The 20,673-nt window shown below is 38.6% G+C and overlaps 1 protein-coding gene across 2 annotated transcripts; it reads left to right on the top strand.

The window, feature by feature from the left end:
* Positions 1-805: 805 nt before the first annotated feature.
* Positions 806-19,695, top strand: rskrb (ribosomal protein S6 kinase related b). Of its 2 annotated transcripts, XM_079834334.1 has the most exons (13): positions 869-936; positions 1,029-1,115; positions 5,188-5,466; positions 5,577-5,660; positions 9,827-9,895; positions 10,276-10,345; positions 13,880-13,987; positions 14,704-14,744; positions 14,848-14,875; positions 15,291-15,380; positions 15,569-15,657; positions 15,802-15,912; positions 18,023-19,695. In XM_079834334.1, the coding sequence occupies exons 2-13, from the start codon at positions 1,086-1,088 to the stop codon at positions 18,359-18,361; spliced, it is 1,338 nt and encodes a 445-aa protein (XP_079690460.1). In that variant the 5' UTR covers positions 869-936; positions 1,029-1,085; the 3' UTR covers positions 18,362-19,695. The 2 variants fall into 2 exon arrangements, with proteins under 2 accessions (XP_079690459.1, XP_079690460.1); XM_079834333.1 differs by having other exon boundaries at positions 806-1,115.
* Positions 19,696-20,673: the final 978 nt, after the last annotated feature.

Genomic DNA, 20,673 nt, shown 5'->3' with positions numbered 1-20,673 from the left:
TAAAATGTCTAATCAAGGATTTAGAAATATACAACAGGACAACATGTTTTCATAAACTCAGTCCCAACTGTCCAGTCATAATAACACTGAAATAATCCAATCCCTTGTCTTATGCAATCCACTGATGCCAAACAGATCAGCTGTCACAGGACACGTCAAACACTCCACATTTAAAAAAAAAAAAAACATGCATTGTCAGTAACTGACAATAATGCAAACACATACAAATACAATGCATGGATGAATATGCAAATACAATATTATAGTTATCTAAGATTACAACCTAAAAAAAAGAAAAGAAATGTTGTTACTTGAAATAAAATGTACTGAAATAAAATAATATATTTAAAAAAATATTTCATCTAAGGTTAGGCAACATTTCCATTTAGTTCAACTTAATGTGACCTACTAAAACAACTAAAACTGAAATAAAAATAGAATAAAATAAATAAATCAAAGGTAAATATTCTATCAAAAATGAATTCAATCTACCTCGATTATACTAAAATATCAATGACTCATAACTAGTATCAAATAAGGGAGACAACAATATGCATTGCTGTGGCTTCAGAATCAAGATCAACATTAAATCAACTGGTAGCCTATGAGGTAATGCAATAACAACACATTCATATGATTATAAATTAACTGGAATAATGATCCTATAGTGCTTAATGTTTAATAGCGTCATGTTTCATCATTAGTATGTAACTAGGCGTCAATAATTAAGCATGGACAGCTCCTGATACTATTTCGAGAGCGCGCTCGAGTGGGCGTGGTCTAAAAACGAGCAAGAAATCCGATTGGGTGACAGCAACGTGGGAGGATGCGCAGTATTCGTCGACGCTCTCGGAGATTATCTTGTTTTGTCGCCATAACTGTCAGAAAGACTACGCTTGCTTTTGATTGAAAATGAGTTCGACCTCATAGTTCAGTGTAAGACATAATGTAAAAGCGCTTGCCCTGTCCATACATGAGCGACTAGAACAGTAATGCATATAGGTTGTGCTCTTTCACTGAAACTACAGGCGACAACATGGAATATGTAAGATTCAACTAATGTTTCACGCAGAGAGACAAATGTGATGGGTGCCGATGCTAGCAAAAACAGCAAGGTTAGTCTTTATATTATTTTCTTAGTATGAGTGATGAGAAAAAGTTACTTTGCTGAAACCATGTGTTCAGGATGGCTGCTCATGTTTGATCTCCAAATGTAGAAGTAAAGCGCTGCATATGTTTATTTTATGAAATGTCACATTTAATTGAACAAAAAAAGTATACTGATAATAAGTATGTTATATAAAATATGTTATATATTATATTTATTGCATATACAACTAAAGGTCTTATGAAGCTGCAGAACATTGTTTTTGTTGACAAGCAGTGCATTACAGTGAGTTTAAAACATTTATTTACCTACTGTAATAATAACCAATGAATTATGTTCATGTCTTTTTACTTCTTACTTCTTCACAATAATTCCATGAGTCATTTCTCATTTGTGTGGATTTGGACTGAAAGCAAAGCCAAAGGACAAGCTGTGGCATTGGAGTATGAATAACATCCTTTAATTAATCACTTATATATATATATATATATATATATATATATATATATATATATATATATATATATATATATATATATATATATATATATATATATATATATATATCCCATGACATATCTATTTACACTATATTGGCAAAAGTTTTGGGACGCCTGCCTTTACATGCACATGAACTTTAATGACGTCCCATTCTTAATCCGTAAAGTTTAATATGGAGTTGGCCCACCCTTTGCAGCTATAACAGCTTCAGCTCTTCTGGGGAGGCTTTCCACAAGGTTTAGGAGTGAGTTTATGGGAGTTTTTGACCATTCTTCTAGAAGCGCATTTGTGAGGTCAGGCACTGATGTTGGACGAGAAGTCCTGGCTCACAGTCTTCGCTCTAATTCATCCCAAAGGTGTTCTATTGGGTTGAGGTCAGTACAGGCCTGTCAAGTTCCTCCACACCAAACTCGCTCGTCCATGTCTTTATGGACGTTGCTTTGTGTACTGGTGCACAGTCATGTTGGAACAGGAAGGTGCCATCCCCAAACTGTTCCCACAAAGTTGGGAGCATGAAATTTTCCAAAATGTCTTGGTATGCTGAAGCAATACGAGTTTATTTCACTGAAACTAAGGGTCCAAGCCCAATCCCTGAAAAAAAAAACCCACATCATAATCTACCCTCCACCAAACTTTACACTTGGCACAATGCAGTCAGGCAAGTCCCGTTCTCCTGGCAACCACCAAACCCAGATTCGTCCATCGGATTGCCAGACAGATAAGCGTGATTCGTCACTCCAGAGAACATGTCTCCACTGCTCTAGAGACCAGTGGCAGTGTGCTTTACACCACTGCATCCGACGCTTTGCATTGCACTTGTTGATGTAAGGCTTGGATGCAGCTGCTCGGCCATGGAAACCCATTCCGTGAAGCTCTCTACACTGTTCTTGAGCTAATCTGAAGGCCACACAAAGTTTGGAGGTCTGTAGCTATTGACTCTGCAGAAAGTTGGCGACTTTTGCGCACTGTGTGCCTCAGCATGCGCTGACCCCGCTCTGTGATTTTATGTAGGCTACCACTTCGTGGCTGAGTTGCTGTTCCCAATTGCTTCTACTTTGTTATAATACCACTAACAGTTGACTGTGGAATATTTAGTAGTGAGAAAATTTTACGAATGGACTTGGCACAGTTGGCAACCTATCACGGTACCACGCTTGAATTCACTGAGCTCCTGAGAGCGACCTGTTCTTTCAGAAATGTTTGTAGAAGCAGTCTGCATGGCAAGGTGTTTGATTATACACACCTTTGGCCATAGAAGTAATTGGAACACCTGAATTCAATTATTTGGAGGGGTGTCCCAATACTTTTGGCAATATAGTGTATATATATCTCTTGAGTTTAAATTCTAATAATTTTGTTGTGGTAATGATGACAAAGAATAAAACGTCCCATAAGGAGGAGGATATTTATATATTACGCAAGCTTATTTTTTATTTACAAAAACACACACATATGCACTAAAATAATTTTGACACTTGTTAATTGAAAATGTAAGAAATGATTCCATATTTATTCATCCATAATTGACTGGTATGTATATATATATATATATATATATATATATATATATATATATATATATATATATATATATATATATATATATATATATATATATATATATATATATATATATATATATATATATATATATATATATATATATATATACAGTGAGGAAAATAAGTATTTGAACACCCTGCTATTTTGCAAGTTCTCCCACTTAGAAATCATGGAGGGGTCTGAAATTGTCATCGTAGGTGCATGTCCACTGTGAGAGACATAATCTAAAAAAAAAATCCAGAAATCACAATGTATGATGTTTTAACTATTTATTTGTATGATACAGCTGCAAATAAGTATTTGAACACCTGAGAAAATCAATGTTAATATTTGGTACAGTAGCCTTTGTTTGCAATTACAGAGGTCAAACGTTTCCTGTAGTTTTTCACCAGGTTTGCACACACTGCAGGAGGGATTTTGGCCCACTCCTCCACACAGATCTTCTCTAGATCAGTCAGGTTTCTGGCCTGTCGCTGAGAAACATGGAATTTGAGCTCCCTCCAAAGATTCTCTATTGGGTTTAGGTCTGGAGACTGGCTAGGCCACGCCAGAACCTTGATATGCTTCTTACAGAGCCACTACTTGGTTATCCTGGCTGTGTGCTTCGGGTCATTGTCATGTTGGAAGACCCAGCCTCGACCCATCTTCAATACTCTAACTGAGGGAAGGAGGATGTTCCCCAAAATCTCGCAATACATAGCCCCGGTCATCCTCTCCTTAATACAGTGCAGTCGCCCTGTCCCATGTGCAGAAAAACACCCCCAAAGCGTGATGCTACCACCCCCATGCTTCACAGTAGGGATGGTGTTCTTGGGATGGTACTCATCATTCTTCTTCCTCCAAACACGTTTAGTGGAATTATGACCAAAAAGTTCTATTTTGGTCTCATCTGACCACATGACTTTCTCCCATGACTCCTCTGGATCATCCAAATGGTCATTGGCAAACTTAAGACGGGCCTGGACATGTGCTGGTTTAAGCAGGGGAACCTTCCATGCCATGCATGATTTCAAACCATGACGTCTTAGTGTATTACCAATAGTAACCTTGGAAATGGTGGTCCCAGCTCTTTTCAGGTCATTGACCAGCTCCTCCCATGTAGTTCTGGGCTGATTTCTCACCTTTCTTAGGATCATTGAAACCCCACGAGGTGAGATCTTGCATGGAGCCCCAGTCCGAGGGAGATTGACAGTCATGTTTAGCTTCTTCCATTTTCTAATGATTGCTCCAACAGTGGACCTTTTTTCACCAAGCTGCTTGGCAATTTCCGTGTAGCCCTTTCCAGCTTTGTGGAGGTGTACAATTTTGTCTCTAGTGTCTTTGGACAGCTCTTTGGTCTTGGCCATGTTAGTAGTTGGATTCTTACTGATTGTATGGGGTGGACAGGTGTCTTTATGCAGCTAACAACCTCAAACAGGTGCATCTAATTTAGGATAATAAATGGAGTGGAGGTGGACATTTTAAAGGCAGACTAACAGGTCTTTGAGGGTCAGAATTCTAGCTGATAGACAGGTGTTCAAATACTTATTTTCAGCTGTATCATACAAATAAATAGTTAAAAAATCATACATTGTGATTTCTGGAATTTTTTTTTTAGATTATGTCTCTCACAGTGGACATGCACGTACGATGACAACTTCAGACCCCTCCATGATTTCTAAGTGGGAGAACTTGTATAAATAAAATAAAGTAGCAGAACTTTATGTGTTAAGTAACTTTAACTTTATTCTTATAAAATAGCAGAGTGTTCAAATACTTATTTTCCTCACTGTATATACCGGTATATATATATCTTTTTCTTTTTTTTTTTATTGTGTTGTTTGTAACCCATTATTTTATAATACATTTATCTCCTAGTACTTTAATTGTTATTATTTAAAATAGAAGACGTTGATCTATAATGACTGCTGGGATTGCAAAGTAGATACAGAAACAGCCATGAGCATGTTGAAAAATAGGTCATCGCTGGAATATGAGTAACCATGTAATGATTATTTAATAACGTTTATTCACAGCAGTACACAGGGTCAGAGGAGCAATCACAAATATCCAGATGGAGGGGATTTCTCTCTGCTGTGGGTATTTCTCTCCCAGCTGGGCTCTGCAGAATCAACCCATTACGAATCGGATCACATAGAATGATTTGTGACAAGGAGCCATCCATTCCTGAGCACCTGGTGACCTCATTACCGGGTCCTGAGAAACTCTGCATGGAATGGAGTTTTCCGAGCTTTATCAACATGTTTCTGCCTGAATTCCCCCACCGCCATGTCCCAGGACATGAACATTTTCAGGTGAGAGAAGCCAAGGGCAAAAGGTGAAAATAAGCTCACTCATTAGTCAACAGTTTCTTATTTATTTGATATGTTTTTCACAGTATTTTATCATATTGTCCAACCCCTAGGTCCTGGGTTACATAGCAAAAGGATCTTTTGGTCCCATTTTAAAGGTTAAGGATAAGTCGAAGCAAAAGACCTACGCAGTTAAGGTAAAAACTTTGTCTATAAGCCAATCAAACGTTTGTACACACCTACTCATTGTATCTAATTACTATTTTACACATTAATAATACATATAACAGACAAAAACACAAAAATATCTAACAAATCAAATACATCTTATATTTGAGATTATTTCCAGTGGTCAACCTTTAGGTTTATTCTAATGTAAAGAAGACATTCATACATAGGCTTTGGATTATACCATGGTCTGAAAGTGTGTTTTCAATGAAGCACACACACCCATACGTCACTCGGAGATCACGCTGTGCTCGCACAGAAACATTCAGGAGCACAGAAACTTATCAACGCTGCTCTGCGACTTAAAATAGCTTTGTCACTAAATCGCTGCATTATATTTATCAGCAATGAGGGGGTAGCATTGCTGGTTTTGAAGTAATTAAACTCACAGCTACATTGTTAATAGAGAGAGACGCTGAACAGACGCAGGTCATTTGATCTCGATCTCGATAATGAATTCAAATAAATGCTATAATAAAAAAATGATGCACTACTTTATCTCTGTGTCTGATTCAAAGCAGGCAGAAAGCTAGATCTAAAGAAACCTCTCTGGCCAAATATTGGACTGAAAACATCAACAACAGCTTTAAGTGGTCAATGCTGGCAAATGACCATGGTATAAGCGGGATAATCCATGGCTAGCTGTGCATTGAACGATTTAATCCACGTTGTGCGTTACATTTTTAATGCACAGTTAGACATCGATAATCCCTTACTTAGATTTTATCGACAAAACTAATTTCACTTTGTATATTTACTTACATACCGGTACATGCACACATACATACATATGTATATATTGTTTTCTACCATTCAAAAGTTTGGGGTTGATAACATTTCTTAAAATATCTGTTTTTGAAAGAAGCCTCTTATTGTCACATTTCCCCTGTCACGTTTTCCCTGGATAATTATTATCCCCACTAGTTCCTTGTCACCACACTAATCCACTCCCCTACAAAAGACACACACAGTCACTCTTTGTCTGGTCTCATCAAAAACAACGACTACTTACCTTGATACTCACAATCTTTAAATCATCTTGTGTCTTCTCCAAGTAAACTCCAAGTTGGTTTCCATCACAAAATAGCTGCCCACTGGAAGAGTATGCGTGGGAATTCTGGAATTCTCAGCTGTATATTTCAGTCAGTACGTTTACATGGACAGTAATACTCCGATATTAATCTGATTAAGACCATACTCATGTAAACAGCGATTTCTAATTTCGAATTACCTTAATCCGGTTAAAGCCATAAGACCAATTAAGATATGTGGAGTATGCCTATTTTAGTCGCATTATCGAAGGGCATTGTAGACATGTACACACCTTAATCTAACTATTAACGCTGTGTAGGAGTTTTCATTTTGTGACAGGACACACACACACACACCAGGCAAGTGCAGATGGGAGGGCTTTGGGGGCTCGAGCCTGCCCTTTTTAAAAATGTATCAAAAGTGCCCCTCTCAACAATCATCAATAATATTGTGACAAATAAAACAGAATTTGAATTATAATTAATATAACAGCGCGAACAAAACAGTAACAAAGCGCTCAAATGCCCCGTTTATCTTTTACGGATCGGTCAGTGTGAAATGTGGTTGCCATGACGTGTTGCTTGACTGCTTATTCTGACACTGCCTCCTCTATATTTTTTTCTTTGTGTTGTAATAATTCTGCTCATTGTAAAAGTAAAATACAATAAATTTGTATCTGTAATCCCAGATTCATAGTTGTCTGCTTACAACAGCGGTCGGGAACCTCTAGGCTCGCGAGCCATATGGCCATTCAGTGAGCGCTTGTGGCTCGACGGCAGAAAAAAAAAAAATTCAAACAATCATGATTTTGAAACCATAATTTTCATCATTAATCAAAGCTATTATTCAAAATTTAGGCTGTCAAGAAGGAGGCAAGATGGGCAGTGTCTCTTCAAAAAACAACTGAAAGACACAATATTACAAAAATAAAACAACGTAAAATATATATATAAATTGCATTAAAAAGTATAAAAATCACTCGTTTTTTTTAAAGTAACACTGTCCAACAGCGACACCCGCAGGTAAAGTTACAACGGGTTGCCTGAGCCCATTGATTTTAACAGACCCACGAAAGTCGCGCTATGATTGGACGTCAGACAGCGTAGCGTGGCATGGGGACGTAATGACGTACCATTATTCAATCTCTGTTCTATAACATGTAAAAGGGGAACATGAGCGGAATATTCTAAAAGCAACTCATGTAAACACCTTAATCAGAATATTGTCTTATTCAGAATAAGGTCAATAATTAGATTACTGCTGTCCATGTAAACGTAGTCAGTGACATGGCATTAATGGCTTTTTCCATGAGGGGTTTGAACGAGCCCCTATACTCACTGATGCCTTAATTGGGATAGTAACAACTGTACATTGAAAAGTATCCTCTATGCCCTTCAGTTAAATAAATACAGCTCACTAAAACCTCCCAACTCAGTAAATTCACCAGAGCCTCCTCACTTCACAGCCGCTATGCCAGAGTCTCCACATTCTTTGACCCCTGCCTGGTCTCCCAAATAATTTTTGGGGGTATCACGCTCTCAGCCATGAAAGCCATCCAGAGGCGTTTGAGACTGGCATCAAAGACTGGCGTTCTCGCTGATTATGGCGGTACATGCGGCCATGAAAACCTCCCCGGTGGTCCAGTGTTTCCACGTCTTGGCCATTGAGGACATTCCCAGCTCCCTCGTCCCGGTCAAAGAGGCTGTCCCCAGCTACCTCATCTCGGCCATAGAAGCCAGTCCCAGCTCTCACGACTCGACCATGAAGGACGCTATGTGCCCTTGACTCGGCCACAGAGGCACTTCCCGGTTCAGATGCTCCCGGTTCTGCTGGCATTTCAGACGTTCTTTGTTCACTCCAGGTTCAGCCGACTCTCCAAAGGTCTCCCTCCCAGCAGGCCCTCTGGGGTTTCATTTCTCAGCCAACTATGCCGGCACCCCAAAAGCTCTCAGCTCAACCAGCAATCCGGATACTTCCAGCTCTGCTGGCACTGCCAGCTCCGCCCTGACTCCCAAACCTCCCAGCTTTGCCCTGGCTGCCAGCTCTGTCGGGGCTCACACCTCCTCAAGCTACACCCTGAGTTTGGGCCTCGAGCCATACACTACAGGCAATACTCTCCAGAACTGTCACAAGTTGGGGTGTTGCTTGTAGGCATCAGAAGCCACCTCATATCATGTTTCCCTATCATGTTTTCCCTGCACTGACTCTATTGTTCTGTTTTCACGGTTAATTATCACCCACACCTGTTCCTCGTCGCCACACTAATCCGCTCCCCAACAAAAGACACACACACACACACACAGTCACTCTTTGTCGGGTCTCGTCAAGAGCAACGACTACTTACCTTGATACTCACCTTGTGAATGCTTACCTGTTGCAATGTAGCAATCTCAAAGTCATCTGTCTTCTCCAAGTAAACTCCCAAGTCTATCGCCATTACGACCTCCAAGATTCCCAGCTCCTTGTCTCATCAGCCTCCTTGTGTGTTTGTGCATCGCCTCGTCAGCCTGCAACAGAAAAGAACCCATTGTGTCCATAACTTTCCCATTGTGTCCATACACTTATGCTCACCAAGGCTGCATTTATTTGACCAAAAAAAAACAGTAATACTGTGAAATATAAACTTTTTATTTATTTAATATATAAAATGTAATTTATTAATTTCCTGTGATGGTAAAAGCTGTATTTTCAGCATTATTACTCCCGTCTTCAGTATCACATGATCCTTCAGAAATGATTCTGAAATGTGCTGCTTGGTGCTCAAGTAATTTCATTAACATTTTTAACATTATTATCGATGTTAAAAGTAGTTTTTGCTGCTTAATATTTTTGTGGAAATCATGATACTTTTTTCAGGGTTCTTTGATGAATAGACAGTTCTAAAGAACAATATTTATTTGAAATAGAAATACTGTCATGTTTGATTAATTTAATTTGTCCTTGTGGAATAAAAGTATTAATGTATCAACAACAAACAAAATAAACCTGACCCCAAACTGTGAATGGTAATGTATATGAACTGAAGAAGAATAAACAGTCTGTCCAATAGTAGTAACACAGTAATGTTCATTTGCCATTTGTGATTTCCTTTTGTCTAATGTAGGTTATTCCAAAATCTGAGATTTTGCGCTTGGGTGTTTTGGAGCAGTCTAAGGAGGAAGTAATAGTCCAGGTTAGCCCAAGTCCTCACTTTTCTGTGATGCCATCATTATTATACTTAATGGTCTGTGTCATCTTTTACAGGCACTCACTTCTAGCTTATGTCATTAGTACACTCAAAAAAAAGTAAGCCTTTTTTAAGATTTACGCTATTTAAGTAATAGTAAAATTCCATCAAATTTAATTGAATAATGCTTTTTTTTTTCGAGGGTACAATGGAGATTGAGGTGGTGTGTGTGTTAGTATCAACAGAAAGAGAATAAATGCAAACACTAGGATGAATATCAGCAGGTCTCTTATTCACCCTGGTACATGAAGAGGTCGAGTTCAAAACCCACAGAGGTTTGTGACTCACTGTGACTGTGCTCTTGTTGTCAAACTGTTGCCTTGCAGCGTCAGGTCCACCACCCTTTTGTCCACGACCTGCAGGACTGCTGGCAGACCCAGCGGCACATCTACATTAGTGAGTGAATCAGAATACACCCCTGCCCCAACTCTCCTCCTGCCTTTCCCACCACTAAATCAGCCTTCCCTCACACAAAGTGCAATGCGGCCCTTTACCCACCAAGACACGAAAATCTCCCTGGAGCTCCCATTCCTCTTCAAATCTGTGAGCAGCTGTGAAGAGGACATATAAACTGAAATTGATACACTAATTTTCCAAGTCTGAGGTAGTTCCGCCCCAAACCAATGTTTTGGAAGTGTCCTGAGCCACTTTATTTCAACCTTTGGAATGGCTGACCTACAGTTGTCTCAACATACTATGCTGGAGGAGAATGTGTAGAATAAACCATACACACTTCACATTTCAATTCCTTTTCTTACTCTGATTCTGTCTGGCACACTGTACAAAGTATGCAACGGAGAACTACCCAAACTCAGTAGATTGAATGCATTTTGTATAGAATATGGATTCTATCCATGTTGCTGATTGCATGATGGTTCTAATGTTTAGATCATCCATAGGTCTATAATCCTGCTCCTGGAGACCCACTATCTCACTAGTTCCAACCTGCTCCAACAAACCTGCCTGCAATTTTGAGGAATCCTGAACTCCTTGATTAACTGCTTCAAGAGTGTTTGATTGAGGTTGGAATCTGAAATCGGCTCCCTATACCCTCAAAGCCCAATTTGCTCACTCGTTTTCATTCACTCCTTCAAGTGAACTGTATCAGTGGACCAAAGTAGGGAACAGAGATTGAGGGTTTAGGGGCGATTTCAGATTCAGCCTGGGTCTCCAGGAGCACGATAGAAGACCTCTGCAACTATATATAGTTGAAAATCAAATAATCCTTAGTAGTTCTTATATAGTGCTAGCATGTAAAGTGACCCACAGACTGTTATTTCTGAATTAGATATGTTCGTATAGACAGGCCAGAATGCTTGAATTCTAGAGCAGGGTTTCTCAACTCTGGCCCTCGAGATCCACTTTCCTGCAGAGTTTATCTCCAACCTTGATCAAACTCACCTGCATGTAACGTTCTAGTCATTCTGAAGAGCTTAATTCACTTATTCAGGTGTGTTTGATCAAGGTTGGAGCTCAAGGTGAATTCACGCCAACAGGTAAAGAGCGTTCACGTCTTCGCAGAGCTTGTAAGATGGGAATTGTTTGAGAGCTCCTACTTGTAACATGTGACTGCTGTACCACTGCAGATTCATTTAGGTTTTGATAGCCATAGAAATGCATAATGCAGAACAGCTCAAAATATAACGTCACGTGTTGTTATCTTGTGACTAGAGGTTTTTCCCAAGTTTATGGCATGCCCAACTTGGGTAGCAAAATGGTCCACGATCTTCCCAGTGGTAAATACACTCTAAAAAAAAAAGGTTCTATATGGCACTTGGCTCGTAATCATAGGGGAACCTTTTTTAGTGCTATATAGCACCAATTTTGGTGCTTCAGTGGTTCTTCACCGGTTCTTCAGAGGTGCTATATAGCACCTTAGTCAAAGAACCGCTGAAGAACCACTGAAGCACCAAAATTGGTGCTATTTAGCACTAAAAAAAGGTTCCCCTATGATTACTAGCCAAGAACCATTTTTGGTGCCATATAGAACCTTTTTTTTTAGAGTGTACAAATTGAGAGGGCATTCATGTCCAATTTTTAAAACTAGGAAACTCATATTTACGCTAAATCCCAATAGCACGTGAAGGCAGCATTAGTCGCACTCCTTTTTCCCCAGTGTTTGATTTCCCAGTGATCCTGACTGACTGCATTGGTGAAAGTGAATTTTTCTATCTTCTACTTTGATGTTCAGTTCACCCCTTGAATGCTTTCTCCTAGCTGAAGCTACTGTATGATGAACGTGTTACTGCCTTACCACCACTTGATTACCACCTGATTCCCTTATTCACAGTCTGCACTTTTTATCACTTTAATCAGTCTAGATCACTATTGGGATTTGTTTATATCACCAGGATCTTTAAGCTTAAGATCCTGTTTAATAACACAGATGCCCGATTTCACAGACAAGGCTTAAAGGCCGACTAAAGTGCCTTGAAACATGCAGCGGTATTCAATGCGTTGACGTAATTTCCACTGAAAGAGACAGGGCAGGAAATATCGAACAGCTCCTCCCCTTTTTTATTTATCCGATAGCGCTTAGTTTATATCACAGCTCACTCGGCCATAGCCGTTGAGCTCGGTAAAGCCGCAATTTCCTCCTAATCCTTAACCGTTTCTCCTCCTAATCTCTGCCATATCACTTTAAAATATCATTCTGTGCAGAATACAAATAGGTCCGATAAGTTTTGTGGTCTGCGCTCGTGTCTCTGGACCGGAGCAGACCGTGTGCGCTGCGGAGGTTCGCATGACACTAACGTGAAACCAGGAAAATGGAAAGCATATTTACATTGTCTAAATCATTTCCTATCCACTATATAGTGCACTATGTGCCATTCAACATGAAGAAAATAGTAAATGTGTGAACAAGTGACCGATTTCAGCTGCAGCTTCAGCGTCCATTTATAAAAGGCGGGCCGTGGGCCACTTCAAATTTTAGTGAGCATTTGATTGGACAGACAATCTGATGAGAAGCTGAAGTGCAGAGTGATGTCATCCAAATCATTGATCCATATTGGCGGAAGTGAGAGACTGTACGTTTTGAACACTTATATCTTCTAAATGTGAATTTTGTCATTGTTTTAGAGCACACTAGCTTATATATAACAGTAAGGCTAACATATTCATACTAAAAGTTTGATTTCATGGGCACTTTAAAGGGATAGTTCACCCACAAATGAAAATGCTGTCATCATTTGATCACCCTCAAGTTGTTCCAAACCTGTATGAGTTTCTTTGTTCTGCTGAACACAAAAGAAGACATTTTGAAGAATATTTGTAACAAAGCAGATAGAGCAACCATTGACTACCATAGTACTTTTTTCCCTACTATGGTAGTCAATGGATGCTCGATCTGCTTGGTTACAAACATTCTTCAAAATATCTTCTTTTGTGTTCAGCAGAACAAAGAAACTCATACAGGTTTGGAACAACTTGAGGGTGATCAAAAGATGACAGAATTTTCATTTTTGGGTGAACTATCCCTTTAAGCCTAGTGGACTAAAATGCATGTTTGAGCTGTTAACTTGCATTGAAATATCTTAAAATATATCAGTGCCATTGTTTTGTCTCAAGTAAACACCATTAATGTTTAGGCATGTTTATAAAGCTATTTAAATGCCCTAATTGAACTAAGGCCTAATCCTGGCTTAATCTAAGCCCAGTCTGTGAAACCAGGCCAGAATGTTCTGTACTTTGTCTAAACCAGGATGTTTTACCACCCAGTGGTCTGGTGAGGGCATAACTGTTCGAAACAGATGGTCCTAACTGATGTATTATGAATCTGGTCATCTCCCAAAGTGACAGATGTTTTCTCTGCGTTCACTTGCCCTTTCCATGTATCAGTTGGATGTTTGTGTTAATGTTTATCTCCATTTGGGATTTGTACATTCAGGCACCGTTTATATGATTTTATTCTGTTTATTCCCTCTTTAGTGTGTGATTACTGCAGCACAGGAGACTTGTACACATACTGGGTGATGATTGGTCAGTTCGGAGAGGATGTGGTAAAAGTGTTTGCTGCCGAATTGGGTTCTGCTTTAGGTAAGCAGGCTGCAGAGTCACATGATCCTTTAGAAATCATTCTAATATGCTGATTTGGTGCTCAAGAGCAATTATTCATTTCCTCAATGTTGAAAGCAGTTGTGCCAGTGATACTTTTTTCAGGATTATTTGAAATCGAAATCTTTTGCAACATTATAAATGTCTTTACTGTTACCAATTTAATGTGTCCTTGTTGAAAAAATATTAATTTCTTGTATTAAAAAAAGCTTTTGAAAGGTGGTGTATATTACAGGCTTTCTGCAGGTTCAAAGGCTCGTTCACACCAAGGACCATAAAGATATAGTTTTAAAAATCATTCTAAATGTAAAAGAATAACAGTCCACACTACAACTATAGGGATGATAAATTAATAAGTAAGGGATATCTGTTGAAAGTTGTATTTCAGTCTTGCTCGTACAACTCATTGTGTTTCTCCCTTGACAATTACATTTGGAAAACACATTGACGTTTTGTCTTCCCTTCTATTTATTACTTAAATTGTCTTTACTTGGTCTTGAAAAGGTCTTTAAAAAGTCTTAAATTTACCTTCCAGAACCCCTGCATTATATACCTTTTATATAATATACATTGTTACGTATCCTGTTAATAAAAAATCCCTTGACATTGCGTCAAGCACATAAATACAATTTTTGTTTAAGTACAGTAGTTAAAAATGCTTACCACAATAATTGTGTTGTATCATCTCTGTTTTATAGGGTTCCTTCATGACTGTGCAATTATCCACCGTGACGTGAAGGTATACACTGTTTTATATAGTGATGTAATGATAATAAATATGATCCTAAAATGTCTGAACCCAAAACATGTCTTAAAAACATACACTGTTATATTTTTAACAGATGGAAAATGTCCTTCTAACAGATCAGGGTAAGGCAGTCTGTGTTCTTTAGTAACTCCAGTGGAGGGCAGTATTTGGCAGCTTTTTTCATGTAAACATGGAATATTCCAGAACATCCAGCCATGACGCTTCCGAGTAGGCCTAGAGGATTTACATAAATATGACATAGCTATACAATATTAACATATAATCCAATTTCTATTGTAATATTCCATTATTTCAATATTTGTTTGTTAAAATACTGAAGGGAAACGTGACATCAAAGCTTATAAAATTAAAATGTTATCAAACAAACCTCTATATATATACTGTATGTGTGTGTGATATGTTCATAATAATAATTAATAGTCTTCTACAATAATAATCGTATATTAAATTATCAATAATAAACTTCTAGTGTTATGTAAATTTGAGGGTCTTCTTATTACTTCTATCATATAACAGGACACCTACGACTGGCTGACTTCGGTTTGTCCCGGCGTCTTGAGCGTGGAGGGAGGGCATTCACTATTTGTGGAACAATTCAATACATGGGTAAATCTATAATAAAACAAGAAATGAAAACAAATCTAGAATAACTTTGAATTATATGTGGAATAATGTACACAAATAGTCACTTGAAAATGCATTAAATTATATTTACGGTTGAGCAAATGAAAGGATGTTTATGTCTAGTGATGTGTGGAATGTAAGCAATATTCTTATGAAATCTGTCTCTTCAGCTCCTGAAGTCCTTAGCGGTGGTCCCTACAACCACACTGCTGATTGGTGGTCTTTCGGCATCCTCCTCTTTGCACTGGCCACTGGAAAGGTGAGGACAAATGCTCATACATTTGCACAAACGTGTCGTGTTTTTCTGTTCATTGTGTGGGAAGTGACAGGTTTGTGTGTGTCGGATGTGTTTTTTCTGCCAAGTCATTCTTAACTCCCCCTCCCCTCTCCACGCATGTCTCAGTTTCCTGTGTCTCCAGAACCGGATCACTGTAGCATGCTGAGGAGGGTACGCAGCTTCCCTTATGAGATGCCAAAAAACTTCTCTCCTCCTTTTGCTCTGCTGCTTACAGAGGTGAGACCTGGACACCTGATGGGATGCTTTATTCGCCAAAATGTTCAAAGTAGTAACAAAGACTTATTGTTATATAATTGCTTATCCTATATATATATAGGAAGACGGTGCACTTTGTTTACTTTTGAATGGGACAAAGTGCAAACGCCCAATATGGCGAATAAGCCCCGCATTCTGAATGAAAGAGCCAATCGTTGATTAGTGAAGTCGTCGCATCACTGTAGCTGCCTTTAGAAGCTCCGGTTGCTATAGAAACAGGCAGTGTTCTGAGACACACGCATTAGCTTTGTCCAGGCTGAAATATGCACTTTTTTGTCTTGACTTGAGCATTTATTTTTGTCAGATTTCATTGGTGATTTCAAATATGAAATTTAATTGTAAGTTTGGTGAACAGTTTTCCCTATTCAAGAGATAGGAGCTGCACTTGCATGCCCGAGAGGCGTTTCAAAGATGGCCACCGAGTGAAATGACTTGTCTTAAAGGGACTTTGGTAGCATCAATTTTGTCTCTGAAATTCCCTAAAAATAGACTCAAATGAGATCATTAAACAATTGTTTAAAAAATAAAGGGATACTCCACCCATAATATTCTGTCATCATTTACTCACCCTCATGTCGTTCCAAACCACTATGACCTTTTTCTTCTGCGGAACACAAAAAATATATTTTGAAGAACGCTGGGAACCACATAACATTAAAGTCCATTGACTTCCATTGTACAGACAAAAAAACACAGACATTTCTCAAATTATCTTCTTGATCCGCACAAGATCATACCGATTTTGAACAACATGAGGTGTAGTAAATAGACATGTCCTTTTTGAGTCAACCATCCCTTTATAAAATGGATATCTTAGATCATTTGAGTCATTTAATTCAGAGAATTTGATGAGAGTTCATGCTGAAAGCTGTGATTCTGAACAGTTTGAGACATTCTGAAAGTATGTAGGAAACACAGATTACACTGTAAAATGTAAAATAATTTATAAGTTTTACTATTTCAGTCTTTCTACTTCAAAATGTCATGTTTAATTCAATGTGTTACTTGCTGTTTCTTTGTAAGTATTTGTAAAATTTCCTAGCAATTTCTGAGTAAATAATTTTTCAAAGTAAATTGTACACCTTTTTTTCAGTGTACTGATAACATTTTCAAAAGCAGGAAAGTCAATTTGCTCTCCATTTAAGCTCAATAATTGATCCTATTTTTGATTCTTTACTGTGAGGACCTTTAAAGGGATAGTTCACCCCAAAATGAAAATTCTGTCATTGATTACTCTCCCTCATGTCGTTCCAAACACGCAAGACCTTCGTTCTTCTTCGGAACACAAATTAAGATATTTTTGTTTCATAGACTGCAACATTATTACCACTTTCAAGGCCCAGAAAGGTAGTAAAGACATCGTTAAAATAGTCCATGTGACTACAGCGGTTCAAACTTAATGTTATGAAGCGACAAGAATACTTTTTGTGCGCAAAACACATTTCTTTATTCAACAATTTCTTCTCTTCTGTGTCACTCTCCTATGCTGTTCACATAGTAACCGCTGTGCAGCGCTTCCGGGTTCTCCATCAGAATGCTGGCTTTGCATTGGCCAGCTCCTACGTCAGTATCACGCGCATACGTCGTCACATGAACAGAATCGGCCAATATAGAGCCAGCATTCTGACGTAGAACCCGGAAGCGCTGCACTGTGACACAGAACAGAAGAAATTGTTCTTTTGGGGGTTTTTTTGCACACAAAAAGTATTATTGTTGCTTTAAAACATTAAGGTTGAACCACTGGAGTCACATGGACTATTTTAACGATGTCTTTTCTACCTTTCTGGGCCTTGAAAGTGTTCATAACATTGCAGTATATTGGGGGTCAGAAAGCTCTCGGCTTTCATCAAAAATATCTTAACTTGTGTTCTGAAGATGAACAAAGGTCTTATGGGTTTAGAACGACATGAAGGTGAGTAATTAATGACCGAATTTTCATTTAGTGGTGAACTAACCCTTTAAAAACAATAAGGCAGAGTACGATTTCCTGGTGTTGATGTGTCACTTCACAAATCACCTTCAAGTAATAACTATGATTTTAATCATTTAAACCTATTTTTACTCTCCTCAGCTTCTTTGTAAGACTCCAGCACGTCGCCTTCGAACACTGGAACGCTTCAAGCGCCAAACCTTTTTCCACGGCACGCCATTCGATTCTCATCTGCTCCAAAAGACCCCCATGGAGCTGATCCTGGAGCTGAAGAGCCGGCCTGACCGTCCTGCCAAAGCCCGTCGAGGCCTGACCCTGGAGCCCTTCGCTAACTTTGACTGTGACTTTCTCTTAACCTCACCAGGCACACCCACAGTTCCAGAACTTTCCCCAACTCTGGCCAACATGGAGCGGGTAGAAGCGCTCATGCAAAGCCATGTACCTCAGGACGATGCTTCCCAAAGAGAAGTGTTTGTTTAACTTTTTAAGAAATAACGCACTTTAGAGTGTGTTCACTCTTGGCACGTTTGGTTCGATTAAAACAAACCCTCCTGCGATTGCTCTGTTAGTGTATGTGTGAACGCTGCTATCTGAAACCTGGTGTGCACCAAACAAGCGGAACGAGGCCGCTGAAAAGATGGGTCTAGGTCCGCTTCCAAGCGGACTTTGGTGGGGTTTCGAATTAAATATGAACGCAACACGGACCAAAAACAGGACATGATGTCACAAGATGCGACCCTAATGGACAGAATGCTCAAGCATACCTGATTTTTCTCGTCATAGTCTCGATATTGCCCATCACAGTTCGGTACAGAGGCAACAGAACCGCGTCTCCTTGCAGCAGTTCTTCATTTGTGTGTGTGACGGAGGGATTCCTGTTGCTGTTCTGACTCCTTTACACATTTTATAAGCTCTTCACAAGTCAAAATGCCATCATATATAGGCTACGCGCACACAACGAGCGCATTTATCCCAGGACACAGCATTGTTTTGGATGTTTTGTCGCAGTTTTTTTTTTTTTTTTTTTGTATCTTTAGATTAGGTGTTAAAAATTATAGTGTGAACACTTAGCAAACCAGGAATAAATGTATAATTTTCTTTTTTACTACAAGTGTGAACACACACCTAGAAGCATTTGGGGGAAAGCTAAACCCTTAATAGTAGATTATTCTTCCATGAAGGAATATGGTTACGTGTATTTCATTTTTATTGAGACATTCTAGCTCTTACATTGAATTCCTTACCTTTTGTTGAGACATTTGGTGAAATGTGGTTCATAGTTCCTCATATCCTTTGGCGTTATTTGACTATGCTGTCCTTATAAATAATCCAGCACTGCGTTTTCTTTCAACAAACATACCATCAATTCAGTTCTCCCTGGTGTTTTAATGTTTTGAAAGCTATGCAAACCCTCAGGGATATACTTTAATACTAAAAGGACCAAATCGTCACTCATTTCCTAACTACTAAACCTAAGCCTTGTGAAAAAGCATTGCTCATGGAAAAAGTAGTAAAATGTGGACATCTATACTTTTATATGAAACAATATGCTTAGCACTGTTCATTTTATTTGCATAGTGCACTTGGGACTGAATGGGAAAGGAACTGTGGTTATGTGTTGTACAAATTTTCCTATTGGCTTTATTGTTCCTGTTGTTATTTTAGCCACTGCTGTGGGCCTGGTTGTATCAATGCCCGTGTATGCATGAATAACCTTGTCTCCCTGAGATAACAGTTCTTGTTTTACGCCCAGAATGCCTGACACCAGTGATCCTTTATTAAATACGAAGCAAATACAAGGGAAATAATGTTGTAAAATGTTGTTTGTTTTGTTTTGTTCATGCAATATTGTAATTGATAGACTTGGTCGGCATTACTGGGAACGCCCACAAAAACGTCATATCTGCGTTATCTTTACTTTTTGTAATGATTACGATTGATTTTTGCTTGGTGCAATGCCGAGAAGTTGCTGTGTGGCGCTCTGCACCTCTAATATGTAAGAAAAGAAAAAAACCGATCTGAAGTTTTATAACAGACGGAGCCGTTCGACAATGTGCAACAATACGTCCATTAAAATTAAACATTTGCCCTATACATGATGATGTAGTATTGTAAAGATGAAAAAAATTGTTTAACAAAAACACTAACATAAGTTTGTAACGGGACTCGAACTGCGTCAAAAAGCAGTCAACTTTTTTTAAGGCAGTTTTCACGCATGGCGCATGCTCCCCCAAATATTATACGTCATAATAGCCTACTTCATAAATCATCCACTCTTTTGATGAAGACGGTTGCTATAAAAAAAAAAAAAAAAAAGCACAAAAACTTTGAGAATAGTATGCACTATTCATAAAACGAATAAATAAACAGATAAAGCCGCATAATACAACAGATGGATGTCTAAACTTTATCTAAACCTGATGTGTCATTGATGCCAGCTCCTCGTATAACTGGATTTCAGGCTTTTGGCAAATGTTTTTTAACGTGGCACAGCGGTAAATTACCGTTTGACATTAGACTCTGCGCATTTCATGTTTATATTCTAGCCCAAACAAATACATGAACATATAAGCCCTTTGCATTGCACACGGCATTCAGAAAAATATTCCATAGCACAATATGTTATGATCATTTTAAAACGTTAAATGTATGTAATGCATAGGCTTACATTAAATCCATTAAATCCAGGAACACTGAATAAACGTCTTCATCGAAAGACTGATTTATGAAGTGGGCAGTGTGAGCAGCATGAATTTTGACGAGAAAATGACACCTCTGGCCATTGCGTTGGG

The sequence above is a fragment of the Gobio gobio genome, assembly GCF_949357685.1.
Source record: "Gobio gobio genome assembly, chromosome: 14".
Classification (NCBI taxonomy): Eukaryota; Metazoa; Chordata; class Actinopteri; order Cypriniformes; family Gobionidae; genus Gobio; species Gobio gobio.
Note: the sequence above shows the minus strand (reverse complement) of the source record. Positions and strands in the feature narration are given on the sequence as shown.